Source organism: Elgaria multicarinata, chromosome 7, assembly GCF_023053635.1.
Source record: "Elgaria multicarinata webbii isolate HBS135686 ecotype San Diego chromosome 7, rElgMul1.1.pri, whole genome shotgun sequence".
NCBI lineage: Eukaryota > Metazoa > Chordata > Lepidosauria > Squamata > Anguidae > Elgaria > Elgaria multicarinata.
This window is the reverse complement of record NC_086177.1, coordinates 33,742,700-33,761,933: the sequence shown is the minus strand read 5'-3', so window position 1 is coordinate 33,761,933 and position 19,234 is coordinate 33,742,700. Positions and strand designations below refer to the sequence as shown.

At 42.5% G+C, this 19,234-nt stretch overlaps 1 protein-coding gene across 1 annotated transcript in view; it reads left to right on the top strand.

The window, feature by feature from the left end:
- The window catches only part of LOC134401268 (uncharacterized), a 182,981-nt gene that overhangs the window by 126,007 nt on the left and 37,740 nt on the right, over window positions 1-19,234 (top strand). The window contains exons 12-15 of the mRNA XM_063130017.1: window positions 316-534; window positions 2,253-2,505; window positions 7,079-7,242; window positions 15,813-15,972. Of these exons, the coding sequence (XP_062986087.1) occupies window positions 316-534; window positions 2,253-2,505; window positions 7,079-7,242; window positions 15,813-15,972 (796 nt within the window). The remainder of the gene's footprint in view (window positions 1-315; window positions 535-2,252; window positions 2,506-7,078; window positions 7,243-15,812; window positions 15,973-19,234) is intronic.

Sequence of the window (19,234 nt, the reverse complement as noted above, 5' to 3'; positions counted from 1 at the left end):
CCAGGCCTAAGTTTCCCCATGCTTGCCCTAGGGCTTAATTGTCCCATATGAATAGAGGAAAGGTCTCCAGGTCACAGGGTTCAGCTGTGAGTTGGGCTAGTGCTCCAATTCCCCTCTTTCTTATCCCAAATACACTTGAATAACATTGCGCAGACAGAACCGACAATACAAATTGGTGGTGCTATTCCTGTAAAAGGGGTAAGTCATTGGCAATTAATGTGCAAGTTCATGTTTGTGGTAAGAGTCCATAGCGTTCCATGCTAAGTTATGTTTATTGCATCATCTTTCATTGTTCCATATCTCTGTCGTTCACAGCTGCCATCCTGCTGTTGAACCAAACGTGTCCACCAGTGTCACCAAGCACTTCTATTTTGGTGTGTCCGCTGTCCTTTCTGAACTTGGAAGGGGCCGCTGGTATTCCTGGGACTTCTGGTTCATTGTGCTGCTGCTAGCTCTGCTCTGGTTTGTCCGCATGTACCTGCATTATTGCAGTCAGTGGGTCTTACTTCAAGCTGTTGCAGTCCCTGTCACAAAGTAAGTGTGGATCTAGAAATAAGATTTTTGGAAAATCACAAGACTCCATCATGTTTAAAAAGAAAGGTCGCATAACATTTGCACCATTTTTACAGCAGGTCTATAGGCAGCCTGCCCCAATCCAATCCTGGGGCGGATCCGCACGTCGGTCCCAGAGCGCATTTATGCGACCCCAGGGCACCCCGAAAACGATAGTCTGTACTTGCCTGTAAAAAGAAACGAGGAAGAGACGCCGCCGCTGACGCCGCTGACGCCGACGCCACCCAGCTTCCTGCTCCCCGGCCGACTCGGAGAGCTCTTTTTGAAGAAGGCGGGGTAGAGAGCTTTTTCCACTCTCCACCCAGCTCTCCGTCCCGGCCGGGGAGCAGGAAGCTGGGTGGTGTCGTCGCCGTCGTCGTCGTCTCTTCCTCGTTTCTTTTTACAGGCAAGTACAGACTATCGTTTTCGGGGTGCCCTGGGGTCGCATAAATGCGCTCTGGGGCTGATGTGCGGATCCGCCCCTGCTCACTTAATTGGTAGAGAAGATTGGAACTATGATATTGGCAGAGCTGACTGAAAAAGATGGTAACAGCATGCTGACGTGCAGGAATCCTATCCACTTTCTGCCCTTCCCATACTACTGACAGGAGATTGGCTAATGTGAATAGAGGTTGAAATGAAGCCCTTAAATTCTGTAAATCTATTCAGTCTTTCGAAGATTGAAATGCTACCTTTCTCAAATGGCAAACCTTGCAATGGCTGAAATCTTGCTCAATGTTGGATTTTTCCTTTCTGACATCGTTTCTGATGTTGTTGCAGCTGCCTTGGATCCGTTGTTCTTGATGCATAGGTAGGGAAGATAAATTTACTCAAGGAGGAGAGGCTCCTATCTACTAGGCAGTAGGCATGGATCACCATGTACGTACTGCCCAACTGACAAATGCCATTGCAGGTGGTTTACAACCATTGTGCAGCTATTTTATCTTTTCCTCCTTAACTTTGTGTGTGGGGGTGTGGTAAGAAAAAATAGTGGAAGAAGTAGTGGGAAAACATGGGACAGTTACCAATGGAAGACGATGACATCTGGACCTACCTGCAAAATTCTGTGAATGGTAGGGTGACCATATGAAAAGGAGGACAGGGCTCCTGTATCTTTAAATGTAATGTAGAAAAGGGAATTTCAGCAAGTGTCAATTGAAGAGGGTGGAATTCTCTCTTCATCAACACAGTTAAAGCTGCAGAAGCCCTGCCCTCTTTTGTATCTGGCCACTCTACTATAGCTAGTGTAGCTTTAACTGTTGTGATGAAGAGGGCGTTTCACCCACTTCAATTGACACCTGCTGCAATCCCCTTTTCTACATTACTATTAAAGATACAGGAGCCCTGTCCTCCTTTTCATATGGTCAGCCTACTGAATGGGGCAGGGTGATTGCACAATAAAAGTGTTGTCTGGAAGCACACCGGCACTTTCTAGCCTCTAGGTTTTGAGGTGTGCCTTGTGAGACACATAGCAAAAATAAAATAAAAACAGCAACAATAACAACAACTACCCACATTTCTCTTCCATTATTGTTGGACAGCAACTCTAGTGGCTACTCCCTTGCTTGCTAAAATATATGAAGTAAATAATTGTACAATTAATTAATAACTGTAAATAATTGTAGAAGTGATTTAGTCTACCCACAAGAAAGATAATCTGCCGATCTCTTGAATTATCTGCTTACCCGCTTTCTTTCCAGATTCCAGTTCTACCTTCACACGGTGGATTTGTGCTATCAGAACACGTTGGTACATGCCAGTGAAGAGTTGGCCATGATTGCAGTGGGACCTTTGACCTTGAACATTGTCATGCTTCTTCTGGTTCTGGTGAGATGGGGCTGTCAGCTGTTGTTTGGCTCATTCCCTTCTTACTTGTCAAAGCTGATCATGGCTTGGGGACTTTGGACAGTGCTGGACCCTTTGGCGGTGTTTGTTGTGGATGCATTCCTGGGGGTAAGTCACTTAAAATAACTTAGATGTGAGTCCTTGATGTAGAAATTTGCTCTATTCAACGACTCACCAAATGATATGAAATCCCACCCCTGGCGACAGCATACAAAGTTTTTTTTTTTTTAAAAAAAGAAATATTGTTACATGTTATTAATCGTATTTTTGATTGAAAGGTGTATGATCTCTTTCCCCCTTCTTCTCTGTAAAGTGAATAAGGCATAAACTAAAGATATAGATACAAAAAAGTAAAGTGCAATATTAGAATGATTACAGCAGCTTTGGAGGTGATGGCAAAGCTAAGGAATATTTTTAAAGAAATGAAATAAACTGTAGGACAATCCTTCCCTACACATGATAACTGCATGGCATAAATTACATAGAGAAATGGCCTAATCCTGTGTGTTGTGATTCAATGATGTGGATACATTTTACCCTGGGTTTAATTTCCATTTACACAGAAATAGGCTTACAGTGCCATGCTTCTAGGACATTGTCACCTGCACAGTAGTAAATTATGCCTCTCTCAAATTTCAGCCAATTATCATTTGCAGTTTTCTTTCTACACACACACACACACACACACACACACACACACACACCTGTCTTGGGACAAAAAGCTCTTAGGACAAATGTTCCTCAACCCAACTAAATTCTTAGTTTGGGAATATCTTTTGACTCAGGCAATGTAATTTGCTGGAGTAAAATTTGTCCAACAAAAACTGATCTAGGGAGACAGACTGAAGTGCCTATATAGAGTTTTCTTTTTGAAACCAAAAAAAGGAAGGAAGGAAGGAAGAGAGGAGGAGGAGGAGGAGGAGGAGGAGGAGGAGGAGGAAGAAGAAGAAATGAGACAATCATACCCCAAGAAATCTATTGTTTTTTGTCATGGGTTGCTTTCTTTTTTGTCCTAGCCCAAGGAAAATATTATTTGGGTAAAATAATGCCCCATTGTGATTAAAGCATGCCCCATGATATAAGTAAGCAAATGTAAGTGCACTTCTTCTGCAATCACATAGACAGACTTTGCCTGGGGGACCTTTATGTGGCTTGTAATAAAATACCCTCCAAACTATTTAAGGTGTATCCTTTTGTTGTTGTATTACAAAGGTGAATGTGCAACGTGGTTCATTTTGATATCATTCCTGCCTACAATGGGCATTGTATTATCATTGCCATTTTACAGTTGGGAAACTGCTCCTTGCTGATCCCTAATTGTGCAGGGCTGGAGTAGACAACCTGGTAGTCTCCAGATGTTTTGGACTACAACTCCTGACCATGAGCTGTGACGTTGACCATGCTAGCTGGGGCTGTAATCCCAAACATCTGGAGGATAGCCAGTTGTGAAACCCTGGCATAGAGGGACCACTTATGCAGCTTCTCTGCCTCCTTTTGAGTGGGCACCAGCACAGATTACCCACTTCAGATGTTACATCATCTGTTTGAGAAGGGAAGTTGCACCCACTCCTACACCACGGAAAAGGAACAATCTTGGCATTTAATGGTCAAACAGCCAGGTAAAGCAGAACTGCAGTGTCCTAACATCTGGGAGTCGGGTCCCATATAAACTGGAAGTTAAGGTATCTCTTTCCAATGATTTTGGATGGAGAAGAAATAGACAGCGGAATTGAGCCAAACTTGGAAGAACATTGTGTCTTGCGCTGGTTCATAAAAGCTTAACTTAGCAGGTAATTAAGGAATTCAGGAACTGACTGCTGTAACAGATTTTTATTTTGAATTTTTTAAAACAAGATTAATTTCCACTGGACTTTTGTATCCTCTCAGTTTATCCAGCTAGCTGCCTTCCTCAGCTCCATGAGTCTTGGCTCTGTGTTGGAATCTTTGCATTTCATGTTCAAAAAGCCAGGCAAAGCAGAATTGCAGTGTCCTAACTCCTGGGAGTCAGGTTCACTACCAGATTCTTGAACTGCCAAGAAAAATTATGCATGGCACTAATAAGAGCCAGTTTCTTTTCACCCACACTTCTTGGATTTATTCGAACAAATACTGCCCATATATTTGCAAATTGCAGTTGATGTCAGTAAACTAGGTTTCACCCTGTAGATATTATATCCACTAATACATGCTCTAAACACTTAGCAGAACGTCGGCCCTCTGCTCCTAGTTAAAGAAAACCAGGACAAGAATACTGATAAATCTTCGTCTTCTGCAGCCAAGACCAAAAGAGACCTGAGAATTTAATGTCTGAGACCGCTTCTAATTGGACTTTGATTTGAGAAGTTCTGAAAAATACATTTTGCTCTGAACTGAAAATTGGCAATATTTTCTACCAAAATTACCCGCACAAGGAACACATTTAAATGAGTACCATGCAAAGGGGCATATCTCATTTCAAAATGAAACTGAATCCCTTACATGTGTTTTCCATATTTGTACTTGCAATTTCGTTTCCCGCCCTTGGCATTCCTTCAGCTGCTATTTCAGATTTACTTGCCAATCAATTTATTTTAGATCAAGCATTTTAAAATGTTATGTTGTGGTAATGTGACATGCGTTATTTTAATGATCTAATATCTTTTAAAATTCTAAGTGGACTTAGCGCTTATGAAAGTTGACAGATTGATAGGCCTGGAAAATAGGGTCCCATGTTGACTCACTTTCATTTTTTGATTATTAAATGGGAAAAAGTACAGATCACTTGACAGTGAACTAAAGCAACATGTGGGGTGAGAGGATGCAGGGTATAAAGTAAAGCCCTGTCCTGCAAATATCTGACATTTTTTAACCACCATGAATAATGTGGTGCTGACTTCTGCTTTCAAAAATACAGGTCCCTTGAACGGGGCCAAGGAAGAACCTGGCAGGTCAGAGGTAAAGCCAGGGGAGAATCCAGTGGTTCAGAAGTTGAGTCTGTCAGAATTTTTATTGGTTTTTTAGGGCAAGTCAGTAATGACTCAGTTCTTGCACGAGAGGTTCCTTCCTTCCTTCCCTACACCAGGCAGTTAACCTGGGGTTGTCTCTAGGTTGTCGATGGCCTTAGCTAGACCTACCTCTTAGTCTGCGATGGAGGGGTGAAGATCTCGTAATGGTTGTATCGCGAGATCCCCCCTCTGTTTACACGTGGTGTGCGACGACCTCAGATGGAGAGGTGTTGCGCCTGCCATTTTTCCCAGTTAAAGGGCCAGCAACACAAGAACGCTTGTGCGCAAAAGGTAAGTTATTTTTTTAAAAAATAAGTTCCCCTGTCCCCCACCCCAGCCCAGCCCTGATGGGCACAGTGCGTGGGTCCCGGCTCCTCACGAGAAATCATGAGGAGCTGTCACAAACCATGGCACCCAGTGCCCAGCTCAGCCCAAGACCACGGAAAAAAACGGGCCTAAAGAGGAGGGCAAGATCCCGGGGCAAGGGAGGGATCATCTCTCCATGATCCCTGGATCCCCTGTGCATCATCTAAACACATAGGGACGATCCCAGAGATCACCCCAGGATTTCGCTCCATCTAGCTATGGACCCTTTGCATCCAAATGATGCATAGGGGATCCTGTGGACAACCGGGGATGCCCACAGACTTTCCCCAGGATAACTGAAACTGGGGATGTCCTGGTTTTTCCACATTCCTGGGACAACCCTGAAGACTGCAGCTGGTGTAGCACAGCCTCCCAGTTCCTCAAACGAGCACAAATGCAAATTTGAAAGGCAATCTGAAAAATGCAGACAAAACAGGGTTGGGGTCAATGGAGCTTCCTTTGCAGGCCTCTGTGGGCTGAATTGGCCTGCTGGATGGCAGTTCCCCACAACTGCTCTAAGGGCTGAGAAGGAGGGGAGGAATTTATAACGTTTCCAAGTGGTCAGTGTACATTTGATCCACTGTGCTTGAGTACAATACAAGCATAAAACATGTTCTTCATACACTTGGAATCGAAGCCAAGAGATGCAAGATGGGAGAAAATTAATCCAGATCTTTTAGAGATAAACATAGCATTTTATCCACTGGGCCACATGGTCCCTAATGATTAACTTCCATACAGGAGTAGGTGACCTGGTGTCCTCTAGGTCTACAACTTTTGGATTACAACTTCCACAATCTCTAACTATTGGCTTTGCTTTGGCTGGGTTGCCATCCAAAACAAACTTGAGAAGGTCTGCATATTCTGAACAAAAAAATAAAAGTGGTGGGGGTAAAAGAACTCGAGATTTTAGCAAAATCATTTGGGAGAAACTGAAATTGACAGATTCATATGTTGAGGTCCAGGGCTTTTTACTTCTTCCCTCTTAACATTCTGAGCTTGAATCCCTGTGTATTATTCAACCATGTTAGAGCTTAAGTCAGCTCCTCATCTTTAACAGTCATGTGGTCGGCAGCTACAACAAAGTCCCCTCCATGCTGGGAATAGCTGGTCCAATTGAATTTGGCTGGTGCAGAGGGGTGAGCATTTTGTTTCGGTTTGGTTTTGATAAGCATTTCCCAAGATACACAAAGTTCTTCATATCTGGGAGGGAAAGAACTTGAGACATTAAAAATATTAATATGGAAGAATGTGAAATACTAAAAATATCATCCTCATCATCTCTTCTTCTTCTGATCTTTCTTCTTCTGTTCCTTCTAATTTTTTTCCAGCGACTTCACTATACTGCAGACAAACCCATTGCTGACTCTGCCAAGCTCTACTGGCTTTTTTTAAGAACAGAAGAATCCGGCATTCCTGGTGCATTGATAACCATGCTGCTTTACACAGTCCTGTTTATCGTCTCATCTGCAATGTTGTACCTGTATTTAGTGAGGTAAGTCAATCTTTTGCCTCACCATTAAATCCTAAGCATCTTCCTCTATTTCCAAATGGCCCACCAGGATTGCATCACACACAATGCTTGGAAATGAGAACAGATGAGAGCAGCATATGTGCAAAGGATCTGCTTCTCCAGCTTGCTCCAGGAGGTAATTCAGGTTGGTAAACAGCCAGTCACTTGTGGCTAATAAGAATAACAGCCGGGACGTTTTCTAAATTGGTAGGATATAGATTCTGTTTTTCTTTCAGGCTGCAGTGCACAGCCCTCCCCGACTTGCCTCGGAGGCCATTTTGGAGTCTCCAAAATGGTCACAATTTGTCTTGGGGTGCTTCGGAGTTGACCACCTTGCCTCGGCACCAAAGCCCCCCTCCCCAAAGCAGAGCGGCCTTGTGGGTTTCTGGGTGCCGCCTGCAAGGCTGACCGTAAGTCCATTGGACTCCTGACTCCCCACTCTCCCACTCCCCCACCTTGCCAACCCTTCACACACCCCAACCCAGAGCCGCAACTTACCTGGAAACGCATCTTCCTCCTGAAAGGCTGACTTTTCCTTTCTCCTGAATCCTGTCTATGCGCCAGCAGATTTGTAAGAGGGGACTGGTCAGTAACAAATAATGGCTGGCTTAAGGCCAACTAAAATTTGTAGACTTCTGGTCCTGGATTTAGTATATTTGTTGTTAACATATAAAGCCCTAAATAACTTGGGACCAGGTTACCTTAAGGTAACCAAGTCACCTCGTATATCCATGTCAGGTCCTTGTGGTCCTCAGAGATAACACATCCCAATTGGTCTCCTATTCCTTCAGTCAGTGGAGACTCTCCCTGCGGGGTGGGGTGGGGGTGGGGGTTGAATTTTGAAAAGAAAGATAAGAAAAAGAAAGAAAAGGTGTGTGGGCAAAAATATTTAGTCCTCCTCCCAGAGGGCCATTGGGCCTGCATGGGCTTACAGATAGTAGGAAAAGCTAGAACGCATCGTTCCACTGTGTGTGCTTTCTTGAATGCTTAGTTTGCCCCAAAATATTGCTATTTGGAATGGAAAGGACATTTTTATTGGGAAGCTTTCCCTGCCCCTGCCCCCCCTCAAAGGGTGATATATAAAATTCCCTAAAAAAACCAAATCATTGTGGCTTACCTCTCTTGAGCTCAGTTCCATGGTCCTTGGGAGAGCATCCCTGGAACTGGAAGATAGAGCAGAAATCTCCTTCTGAGGTCACAGCCAGAGATCCGACCTCAGTGGAGGAAATCTTATCTCAGATGACCACTCCGACCCCTGTGGAAAGATCTGCACCCCTCACCCTTCTGACAGCAGAGAGGGATTAAAGGGAAAGGATCAGCAGTGTGGTATGGGCACAGAGGGAGGGGCTGTCCTGGTCCCACACAATGTCCCTTAACATGGGTAAGCATTTAGATCAAGCAATGGAAGGGAAATAGTTTTTTTACAAAATAAATTAAAAAAACTGGAAGAAAGAGCAGGGAATGTAATCACACCTGAAAAACGAAGAAGATAATATAGAGCTGGAAAAAGTGCAAAAACAGGCAACTAAAATGATGAAGGGGCTGGAGCATCTCCCTTATGAGGGAAGGTTACATCAACTGGGATTGTTTAGCTTGGGAAAAAGGAGGCTAAGGGGAGACATGATAGAGGTGTACCAAATTAGGCATGGTGTGGAGAATGTGGATAGGGAGACATTTTTGTCCCTCTCCCATAATAAGAGGAACCCGGTGTCATCCCATGAAGCTAATTGGTGGGAGATTCAGGACAACTAAAAGGAAGCACTTCTTCACACAGCACATAGACAAAACTATGGAATTCACTATCACAAGATGTATTGATGGCCACCAATTTGGATGGCTTCTAAAGGGGGTTGGATAAATTCCTGGAGGAGAAGGCTATCAATGGCTACTAGTCCTGATGGCTATGTGCTACCTCCAGTATATCAGGCAGTAATCCTATTTGTACCTGTTGCTGGGAGACATAGGTGAGAGGGTGCTGTTGCACCATGTCCTGCCTTGTTGGTCCTGGGTCGACTGCTGGTTGGCCACTGTGTGAACAGAGTGTTGGACTAGATGGACCCCCGGTCTGATCCAGCAGGGCTCTTCTTACGTTCTTATGTAATGTTACTCTTCCTTTTTTTCCCCTTCTGCCATCAGGAGCCCAACAGGAAATTTTGGCATGATCCAAGTTGTTTCTCAAAAGAAGGCAAGGGACCCCAGTTTCTTGATTCTACCCCTCCAGAGAGTACTACTCTTCTGGAGAAAACTTTGCATACCACAAATGTCCCCTTTTGCAACCAAATCCAATCCCTAGAAATGCTTAGCTTAACTCTAGCAGAAAATGAAACATTCTAATATTAACACAAACACACATCCTGGCTAATAATAACAAGATATTTTTGCAGACTGGCAAATGGGATTGCCAAAGCTGAATAGTTTGCATACAAGTAAATCATTTCTTTGTCTTTATATTCTCAGAAGCTCCATTGCATCAGGCTAAGGGAAAATATGCAATCTAAAATCCTACAAAGGAAATTCAAATCTTCTACATTCCTGGGAGCTGTACACAAGTCCAATGTACCGGTAGTCTAGTTAATTAGTTTTTGTGATGTTAATGCCTTCTTAATCATTGACTTAATAGTTCTGAATGGCTTCATAAGTTTTAGCTGCTGTCGTTTATTACTCAGGAAAATTAATTTAAATTAAAACATTTGTAAGGCAGATTTTTATGAGAATATTATGAACATCTTCATTGTCTGGGGAACAGGTGTAGGTTCATCAAGGATTCTTTCCCTTCTGGATCAATCTTTCCATAATGTTTTACAATAAAGGGAAAAAAGGTACTTCATTGGACAATGTATCTTTTAAAATTCTTCATAACAAAATAATAAAGCAATGCATGCATAACAAAACTGTCTACATTATAGAGGATTTCCCAAGCATTTTGCTCTTTGGAAAATACAAAGCACACAATATAATTATACCTGAATTTTGAAAAAGAACCATTTTTGTTTTATTGTGCACTGAAATGTCTATTGATAAATTTGTTTGTGGGTGGCTACAGAATCACCTCATTGTGCACTGAGATATTTTAGGCTTAATGTGCACATATACATCTTTGCCTAAATAAACTTTGCATCTTTTACCCATTTACACCTCGATGCAAATCTCATTCAAACGCTTTTTATACATAAAATTATTTCAGGACTTGCAAACTTCACCTGTTTGGGGTGGCAAATAACCAGTTGTAGAACTGATCGCCCTGTACTACTGTTGATTATCCTCCAGATTGCTCCTGTGCTGTTTGGGTTCATCCCACAGCCTAGAGTGAAGTTGATAATTAAGACAATTAAGGCAGAAATCCTATATATATATACCCAGGAGTAAGTCCATTAAACTTAACGGGACTTACATCTGAGTAGACATGTATAGAACCATGCTGTAAATATCTACATGGTGCCAGATCAAAGCTCAGCTAATGGTGAGCTGAGCTTCTAAGAGTTTACCTCCTCTGTGAGTTGAGCTAATGGTGGCAAATGTTAGCTGCAAATCAATAAACATGTCAAGCAACAAATACAATGTTGAATCAGAATGAATAGGAATGCCTATACCTATCTTTCTTACAAAAATATTACACAGGGCAGATTGCGCTCCATCAGACGAGTGTTTATTGCATGCTTGTTGCTGGGCACTCATGAATTTTCCCAGGTCTCTCTCATGACATCATCTGTCTACCGCACACCTCCTGCCTCTTCTGGCCTTCCTTGCACAACAAAAAACTCCTCAGAAAGTCTGATATATTTTTAAACGCAGAAGTTGCCGCTATCTCCTGCTGTGTGCGGGAGAAGCAGTGCAATTCGAGCGGCTGACTGAATGGGCCTCGTGCACATCGCTTACTTCCTTTTTCAAAAGAGGAAGTAAGGAGCAACAAAAACGGGCGGAGAAGTGATGGTAGGGAAGCGTGATTTCCCCCGTCCGATGGATCTCTGTGTCTCTGGTCATGGGACGGAGATCCAGTTCTCTGCATATCATGTTGGCCCTCGTCGCAACTACCAAAAGCATCCAGATTTAGGAAATATATGCAGATAAAGTAATCAGCATAATTTATAGAGATCACAGCTTTCACTTCGCCTTTTAATTTATAGAATTTGGGTGGCCTGGATGGAGGATTGTGATTCTGTGTGCACACATCCCTGGTGTACACAAAGTCTAGATCAATGGAAGTATCTGTTGTCATGTGTGACCCTTCTTCAGTTAGAATTAACGTAGATTTAGAAAAGTTCTACACAGAAAGGGCCAGTAAAACCATCCCTCAAACAATAACCCACAATTAAAGTTCAGTGGGTAGAACTCCAGTTTTTCTAAAGTCACTTTCCCCAATCTGGCACCCTCCAGATTGTTGGTTTTTCTTTTGCTGCAACTCCCATTATCACTGAGAATTGGTCATGGTAGCTGAGGCTAATGGGTTTTGTAGTTCAGAATATCCAAAAAAACTGGTTTCTAAAAGATATATTGGATTCGATCTAGATTTGTTGTACTTAGAATATAGCCATTGGGACTTAAGTCAGTCAAGAGTAATCGACTTAAGTCTAATTGATTTCTGTGTCTGATACACTACTGCTTTAAAATGGTTTATAACAGTAGTGACAACTGTTGGGGCCCAGGACATACTCCATATACAGTTTTCAAACCATTTTCAAAGTGTCATATCCTGCTTGGTGTAGATTTGGCCTCCAACCCATTACAACCAACTCTGTGCTGGCAGAAGGAGAGACTTACATTATGAAGATTACTATCTGTGACCACGTCCCTATGCAAACTAGTGAGTGACCAAATATAATTCTGAAAGGGGCCCTAATTCTGTAGCAGGCATCATCAGAAAACAAAGCTTCCAAAGGTAAGAAGCTAGCTAGCTTTTAATTTCCCATTCCTCAGAGGGTTTCTCTCTCTCTCTCTTCAAAGGCTGCTTACTTGCTTCAAGTTCATTGCATAGATGGTTTGAGCCATACAGCCTTGATTTGAAAAAAGTGTTGATAATGCTGATAAAATATGACCTTGCGCTCCTTCTCTTTGCTTGTGGCACATTATAATCTGGCTGATAGGGGCTAATGTGTTAAAAGTCGTAAGGCATAAGATGTGCTGTCCTAGTTCCAAAACATGGTGTGTATCCACACAAATGTACTTAAGGAACTGAGAGCTGCTAATGGTGGCGGTTCTGCGGAGGTTATTACACGGGGCACAGGTAGAGCGGGCTCAACCTGAGCCCAAGCCCCTGCCGCTCCTACCACCGATGCCACTGTGGGGCATGGAGGACAGAGGCGGGGAGAGGACTGCTCGGGGTGGCTCCCAAGAGCAGCCCCCTTATCCTGGCTATGCATCTCCCTACTGGAATGTGTCTCCTAGAACTACCTATCCAAGTCCATATTCTGTTGGACCAGATCTCCAAGGCCAGGGAATTGATTCTTCCTACACAAATGGTGTATATGACACTTCATATTCAGCTCCTGGGACAGGGTCACCATATCCCAATCTCTCACTCAAGGAAGAAACTAATGTTTCTTCATAGAATCATAGAATCATAGAATTGCAGAGTTGGAAGGGGCCTACAAGGCCATTGACTCGATGGCCTTGTAGGCCTCTTCCAACTCTGCTATTCTATGATTCTATGAAGAAACATTAGTATTGGGCCTGTGAAGGAGAAGGCAAGGAATGGAATGCGGCCAGTGGCAGAAAAATCTGGGTGCAGCCATAGAATACGACATTGCTGACAGACTTTGCTCACTTCGTAAACCTTACTAAACTTCATATAGAAAATGTTTGTGGCAGAAAATTGACAGTAATTAAGCCACACTAAATTTTACATAATTAAAAAAATGTTCCATTAACCAAGCAAGTGTAAATGGCAAATTCTAGTTATTATCCAGTAAGATAAATGGCAGATCATGTTACATTGTTAATGTGAACAGCAACTAACAGCGGTTGTATTTTTATTTGATGGATACTAAACTCAAAACATCATCTTAGTTGATGATGCTTTGGGTTCAGCGTCTATCAAAAGAAAATGCATACGGTTTCAAAGGCACATTATTAAAGAATTTAATCCCGGTTAATGAATGGATATGTCCCTGTGGTTCTGGAGCAATAGAATCTTTTGAACATGTTATTTTGCATTGTAACATGTATGAGGAATGCAGAAAAAAGTTAATCTTTCCTTTATTAACAGCCTTCTCTGGATGTAACCCCACAATGTTGGTATTAATCTGTTTAAGGGATGTGTCCTCCCATATTACTGAAAGGGTCTCTAAGTTTCTCAAGACCTCAATGCAAATTAGAAAAATAACGCTGCAGTCCTTCTGAGAGAAGTAACCCACTAAGCTGTATTTTGTTTTTATGACACTTTTTATCTATCCTTTGCATGTTTTGGTGTTGATTTTGCTGGACTGCGACCGTAATAAATAACAATTTGAATTAAAGAATTTCAAAGTAGATATTATATACAACTATATACGTAGATATGAACTTTGAGGATCATCAGGTGGCCCTAATGAGAAAAGGAGTCCAAGATGGGTGGGAGTTTTTTTTTTAAAAAAGAAAGTTTTGAAGGCACAATTACAAACAATTCCAACAAAGAAAAAAGTTAGAAGACAACAGAAGAAACCAATGTGGCTCCACAAAAAGCTTAGAGACAAAAACAAAGAAAGGATATGTATAGGAAGTGGAAGGAAGGCTGGACTACAAAAGAAGACTACGGACGGGTAGCACAGAAATGTCGAAATGGCATCAGGAGGGCTAAAGCTGAGAATGAGCTGAGACTAGCGAGGGATGCTAAAAGCAGTAAAACGGCTTTCTTCAGATACGTGAATAGTAAAAGACAGAGGAAAGAAGTGGTGGTTCAGCTGCTTAATGAGGCTGGCAAATAGATAACAGATGACAAAGAAGTGCTCAATTCCTACTTTGGCTCAGTCTTCTCCCAAAAGCGGGTCTATGACCCCCCCTGGAAAAAGTGAAGTACAAGCTGAAGCGCAAGATTGCAGTTGATAAACAAATGGTCAAGGACCACCTAACTTCTCTGAACGAGTTTAGATCTCCAGGGCCCGATGAACTGCATCCTAGAGTGCTAATGGAGCTAGCAAAAGAACTCTCAGAACCATTGTCTATTATCTTTGGGGAAATCATGGAAGATGGGTGAAGTGCCGGATGACTGGAGGAGGGCTAATGTTGTCCCTAACTTCAAAAAGGGCAAAAAAGAGGAACCTGGGAACTACAGTCCAGTCAGTCTGACATCCATCCCTGGGAACACTTTGGAGCAGTTTATAAAGAAGTCAATCTGTAAGCACCTTGAAAACAATGCAGTGATTACTAGAAGCCAGCATGGATTTGTCAAGAACAAATCCTGTCAGGCTAATCTGACATTCTTTGATCGGGTAACTTCCCTTGTGAACTGTGGGAATACTGTGGAGATAATATATCTTGATTTCAGCAAAGCTTTTGACAAAGTGCCCCATGATATTATGATAAACAAACTAGCTAAAAGTGGGCTAGATGGAACAACTATTAGGTGGATCCACAGTTGGCTACAGAATCAGAATCAAAGAGTGCTTATCAAGGTATCTTCTTGAGGGGAGGTAACGAGCAGGGTACCGCAGGGCTCAGTCCTTGGCCCAGTGCTCTTCAACATTTTTATTAATGACTAGACGATATACCTGGCGTTGCTCGCCGCCCAACCCCCCAAGATATATGTCTGCGAGGTAATTGTCTTAAAGTAGTAGACCAGTGCTAAGCCTGAGAGTTAACTTTTAAATGAATTAAATTAATTTCTTTCCACCCTTCTCTCACCCTCACAACAATCCTACAAGGTAGGCCAGTGCTAGGCCTGAGGTAACTTTACAATGAATTCAATTCATTTCTATCTTTTTCTCTCTCTCTCCCTCTCATCCCCGATGCAGGCCAGGGCCGCCTTGAAGCTGCAGCTGTCCATGGTTAGGGTGACCACATGGAAAGGAGGACAGAGCTCCTGTATCTTTAACAGTTGTATTGAAAAAGGAATTTCAGCAGGCATCATTTGTATGCATGCAGCACCCGGTGAAATCCCCTCTTCATCACAGCAGTTAAAGCTGCAGGAGCCCTGCCCTCTTGACCAGATACAAAAGAGGGCAGGGCTCGCAGTGCCAATGCACCACTGTCAAGACAGCCCCCCTATGCTTGTGTGTGTGTTTGCTTGAATACTCAAGGTGCAAGAAGAGGCTATTGTGATATCTCTCACATGTGCAAGCCTTTGACTGAGTTTTCAAAGAGATTTCAAAGCCATTCGGTAAACCTGTTGACAGATGTGCATTTCATGTGCCACTACAGTATTTGGGGCAACACTACTTCAAGGGTTAATTCTGGCCAATTGGTTTTAATGTGGTTGCTTTATAAGATTTTTGAACAATTGTAATGTTTATGTATACGATCCTTGTTGGGCGGAAAGGTGGTACATAACAGAAAGAAAGAAAGAAAGAAAGAAAGAAAGAAAGAAAGAAAGAAAGAAAGAAAATAATCCAGTAGTTAAGGTGTCCCCCTCCTCTTTTTAGGATTCACAATGAAGGCTGGTTATTAGATATGCTCCAAAGAATTCAGAATGATGAGGCCACTTTCTTTGTTCCATTTGACCTGGAAATATCTAATCAAGAGTTGAGCTACATTGTGAAAAAAGCAGAACAATGGAGAGGAATCAGTGGTGAAAGACGAAAAGTGAGTAGAATGTACCAAAGAGCTTTGGTTCAGTGGTAGGTTTCGCTTCTCCCACCCACCCACCATGGATCTATCATATAACGGTTGATTTACCTTTGAATAATGCCACTCATGTTATAACAAAATATGATTCTCATGAGTCAAGGGTTGATGTAAGAAGAGCATGCAAATTACAAATATTCTTGAAGCAGTTAAAGCGTTTGCAAGTACATTTTATTCCAGCAATATTTCCTAGGATTCTTTTCAGAATTTGTAGTTGCAAAGAATATTTTTTCTAGTCGTGTGGCTATCTAAACAGCTTTGGGCCGGTTTTCAAGAGGGATTGTCTCTTCCCACACAAACCTGCCCAAACCCTAAGACCATTTTCAGTGAGGTGGATAGCTACTAAGGTGAAGGCCTTTTCAGTTGTGCCTCCCTGCTACCCAGCTGTGGGATGCTGTCGCAAGAGAGGTTTGCCTGGTGCCTATGCTGTCATGTTTTCTGTGCCACGTGAAGACCATTTTATTTCCCCAGGTATTTCAGTCCTTCAGTTTTTGTTGTTGTTTCATTCTATAATTTTAGATCTTTACACTGCTGCTGGGTTTTATATTGTAGCTTTAAACCTTTAAGGGTGTTATATTATGTTTTATCATGTTATTGTGTTTTATGGTTTTAACTTTTATGAACTGATTTGAAAGCTTCTGCTATTGGGCAGTATAGAAATGTGTAATAAACAAACATACTTCTCATAAAATTATATATCAGGCTATACTGCTAATCATGTCAAATGTTCTCCAGTGTTGTATATGCAGGATATGATCCAGCTTTAAGTGGGAAAGGGTGCAGTTATATTATTTGATCAGGTTTCAACAAAACCACTCTCTGGGGTCATTATGGGTGACAAGTCCTTCCTGCTGACATGAGTGAATGAGGTGATCACAACTCATAGAAAGCTCTTAGAGAAACTTTCAAGAATTACTTTCAAGTGACAGATCAGCTCAATAATAATAATAATAATAATAATAATAATAATAATAATATCTTTAATAATAATAATATATTTGTTAACCGCCTCTCCCTCTGGATCGAGGCGGGGTACAACACAAATGCTATAAAATACATATAATTGATTAAAACACTTAAAACCAATACATTATTAAAAGCAGCACAGTATTAAACAGAATCTTAAAATTCAACTGGGTAGGCTTGCCGGAAGAGAGCAGTCTTTATAGCTTTCTTAAAATCTGGAAGACTGTTAAGTTGACGAATCTCTCCTGGCAGGTCATTCCATAATCTGGGAGTGGCAGAAGTAAAGGTCCTCTGGGTAATAGTTATCAGCCTTGTTTTTGTTGATGAGCAAATTCTTCCCAGAGGACCTGAGTGTGTGGGGCGGATTGTACGGGGGAAGGTGATCCCGCAGGTAGCCTGGACCCAAACCATATAGGGCTTTAAAGGTGATAACCAACACTTTATACTTTGCCCGGAAATTAATTGGCAGCCAGTGAAGAGATTTTAAAACTGGTGTAATGTGATCACCCCTAAGCAGAAGTTGAGCCTCAAAATTACCAGCACATGCACTCCCGTCTTTAGGTCTTCTGACTCTAGGAAGGAGTGAAGCTGGCATATCAGCTGAAGCTGATAGTAGGCACTCCTGGCTGTTGCATCTATCTGGGCTGTCATTTGGAGCGATGGATCCAGAAGCACCCCCAAGCTGCAAACACAGTCTTTCAGAGGGAGTGTAACCCCATCCAGAACCGGTTGACACACCTCCAAACCCAGGTTGCGGCCTTTGACAGCAAGCACCTCCGTCTTGTCTGGATTCAGCTTCAGTTTGTTTTTCCTCATCCAGCCCATTACCGCCTCTAAGCATTCATTCAGAAGAGACACGCTAACCTTAGCTGACACTGTTGTCGAAGGCATAGAGAAGTATATTTGGGTGTCATCAGCATACTGATAGCACCCCACCCCATGCCTCCAGATGATCTCTCCCAGCGGTTTCATGTAAATATTAAATAACGTTGGGGAAAGGATGGCACCTTGTGGTACACCATACAGCAGCTCCTTCTTTGAGGAGCAGCTATCCCCAAGCTTCACCATCTGGAACCTGCCGAAGAGGTAGGACTGGAACCACTGAAGTACAGTGCCCCCAATTCCCAGTCTCCTCGGCTGATCCAAAAGGATACCATGGTTGATGGTATCGAAAGCTGCTGAGAGGTCCAAAAGTTCCAGCAGGGACACACTCCCCCTGTCAATACTAAGGCGTAGATCATCTGCTAAGACGACCATAGTGGTCTCAACTCCATATCCTGCTCTGAAGCTGGTTTGAAATGGATCTAGAAAATCTGGATCATCCAAGATTGCTTGGAGTGGAAGATCAAAAGATATGGAGATACAGGAAGCTGAGCCAGTCATTCTGTAGAACGCTTGTTCAGTTATCTTCTCCATGTTAATCAGTTGGAACAATCAGAAATTCCAGCCTTAAAACAAGGCTGGGAGGGGACTGAATGGCGGAGCTTGATTCTGCCATAACTAACAGGACTGACCTAAATTGAGTTTTCCTCACATTCTCTGTAATTTGTCAGAGGAGATCCATATCTGTAGATGGCATCAGAGTGTCCATCAAAGTGATCTGCTAGTCAGAAAGATCAAGCCATTTTTCAGGAATCAGGATACAGACATGAAGCAGCAAGATAGTAGCTCAAGAAGGCCAGCACATAGAGCCTGCCAAGGCCTGCGGTTTTTATCGAATCCCCTAAAATATGTAGGCCAACCATCAAGCTCCTTACTGTGCCTGGTGGGGTATGGGCTTTTTCACAATTGGGTTGCTGATTATGGAGGCAGGGGAAGTAAAGAAGAAGAAGTAACGGTGGGGTTCTGTTTTAAGAAAATAGCGCTGCAGCAAAATTTGAACTTCAGATCTCAAGGGCTTAATCTGAGGAAGACCAGCTGTTTGTATAAACACATGGCCTCACTTGCCACTACTATAAACATGTGGTGCTGTTCTAATTCTTTTCCTGTTTCTTCCTTGATGACAGTTTTGACCCTGGAAGGAAAAATAAAACAATGTATACTCTGATGGAATGAATAAAACGATATTCTACACTTAAGTCTTTTTGAAGTAATTGGTGCTTAAGATTCTCTTCAAAATTCTCCTTTGCGAATTTTGGAGCTGAATATTCTGTAGACACTCCCTCCATTGCTATTACACATCCTCATTGACATGAACATGCAACTCCTGGCAGTCCAAGGAGGCCTTTAACCAGAAGTGTGGTGCTCACACACT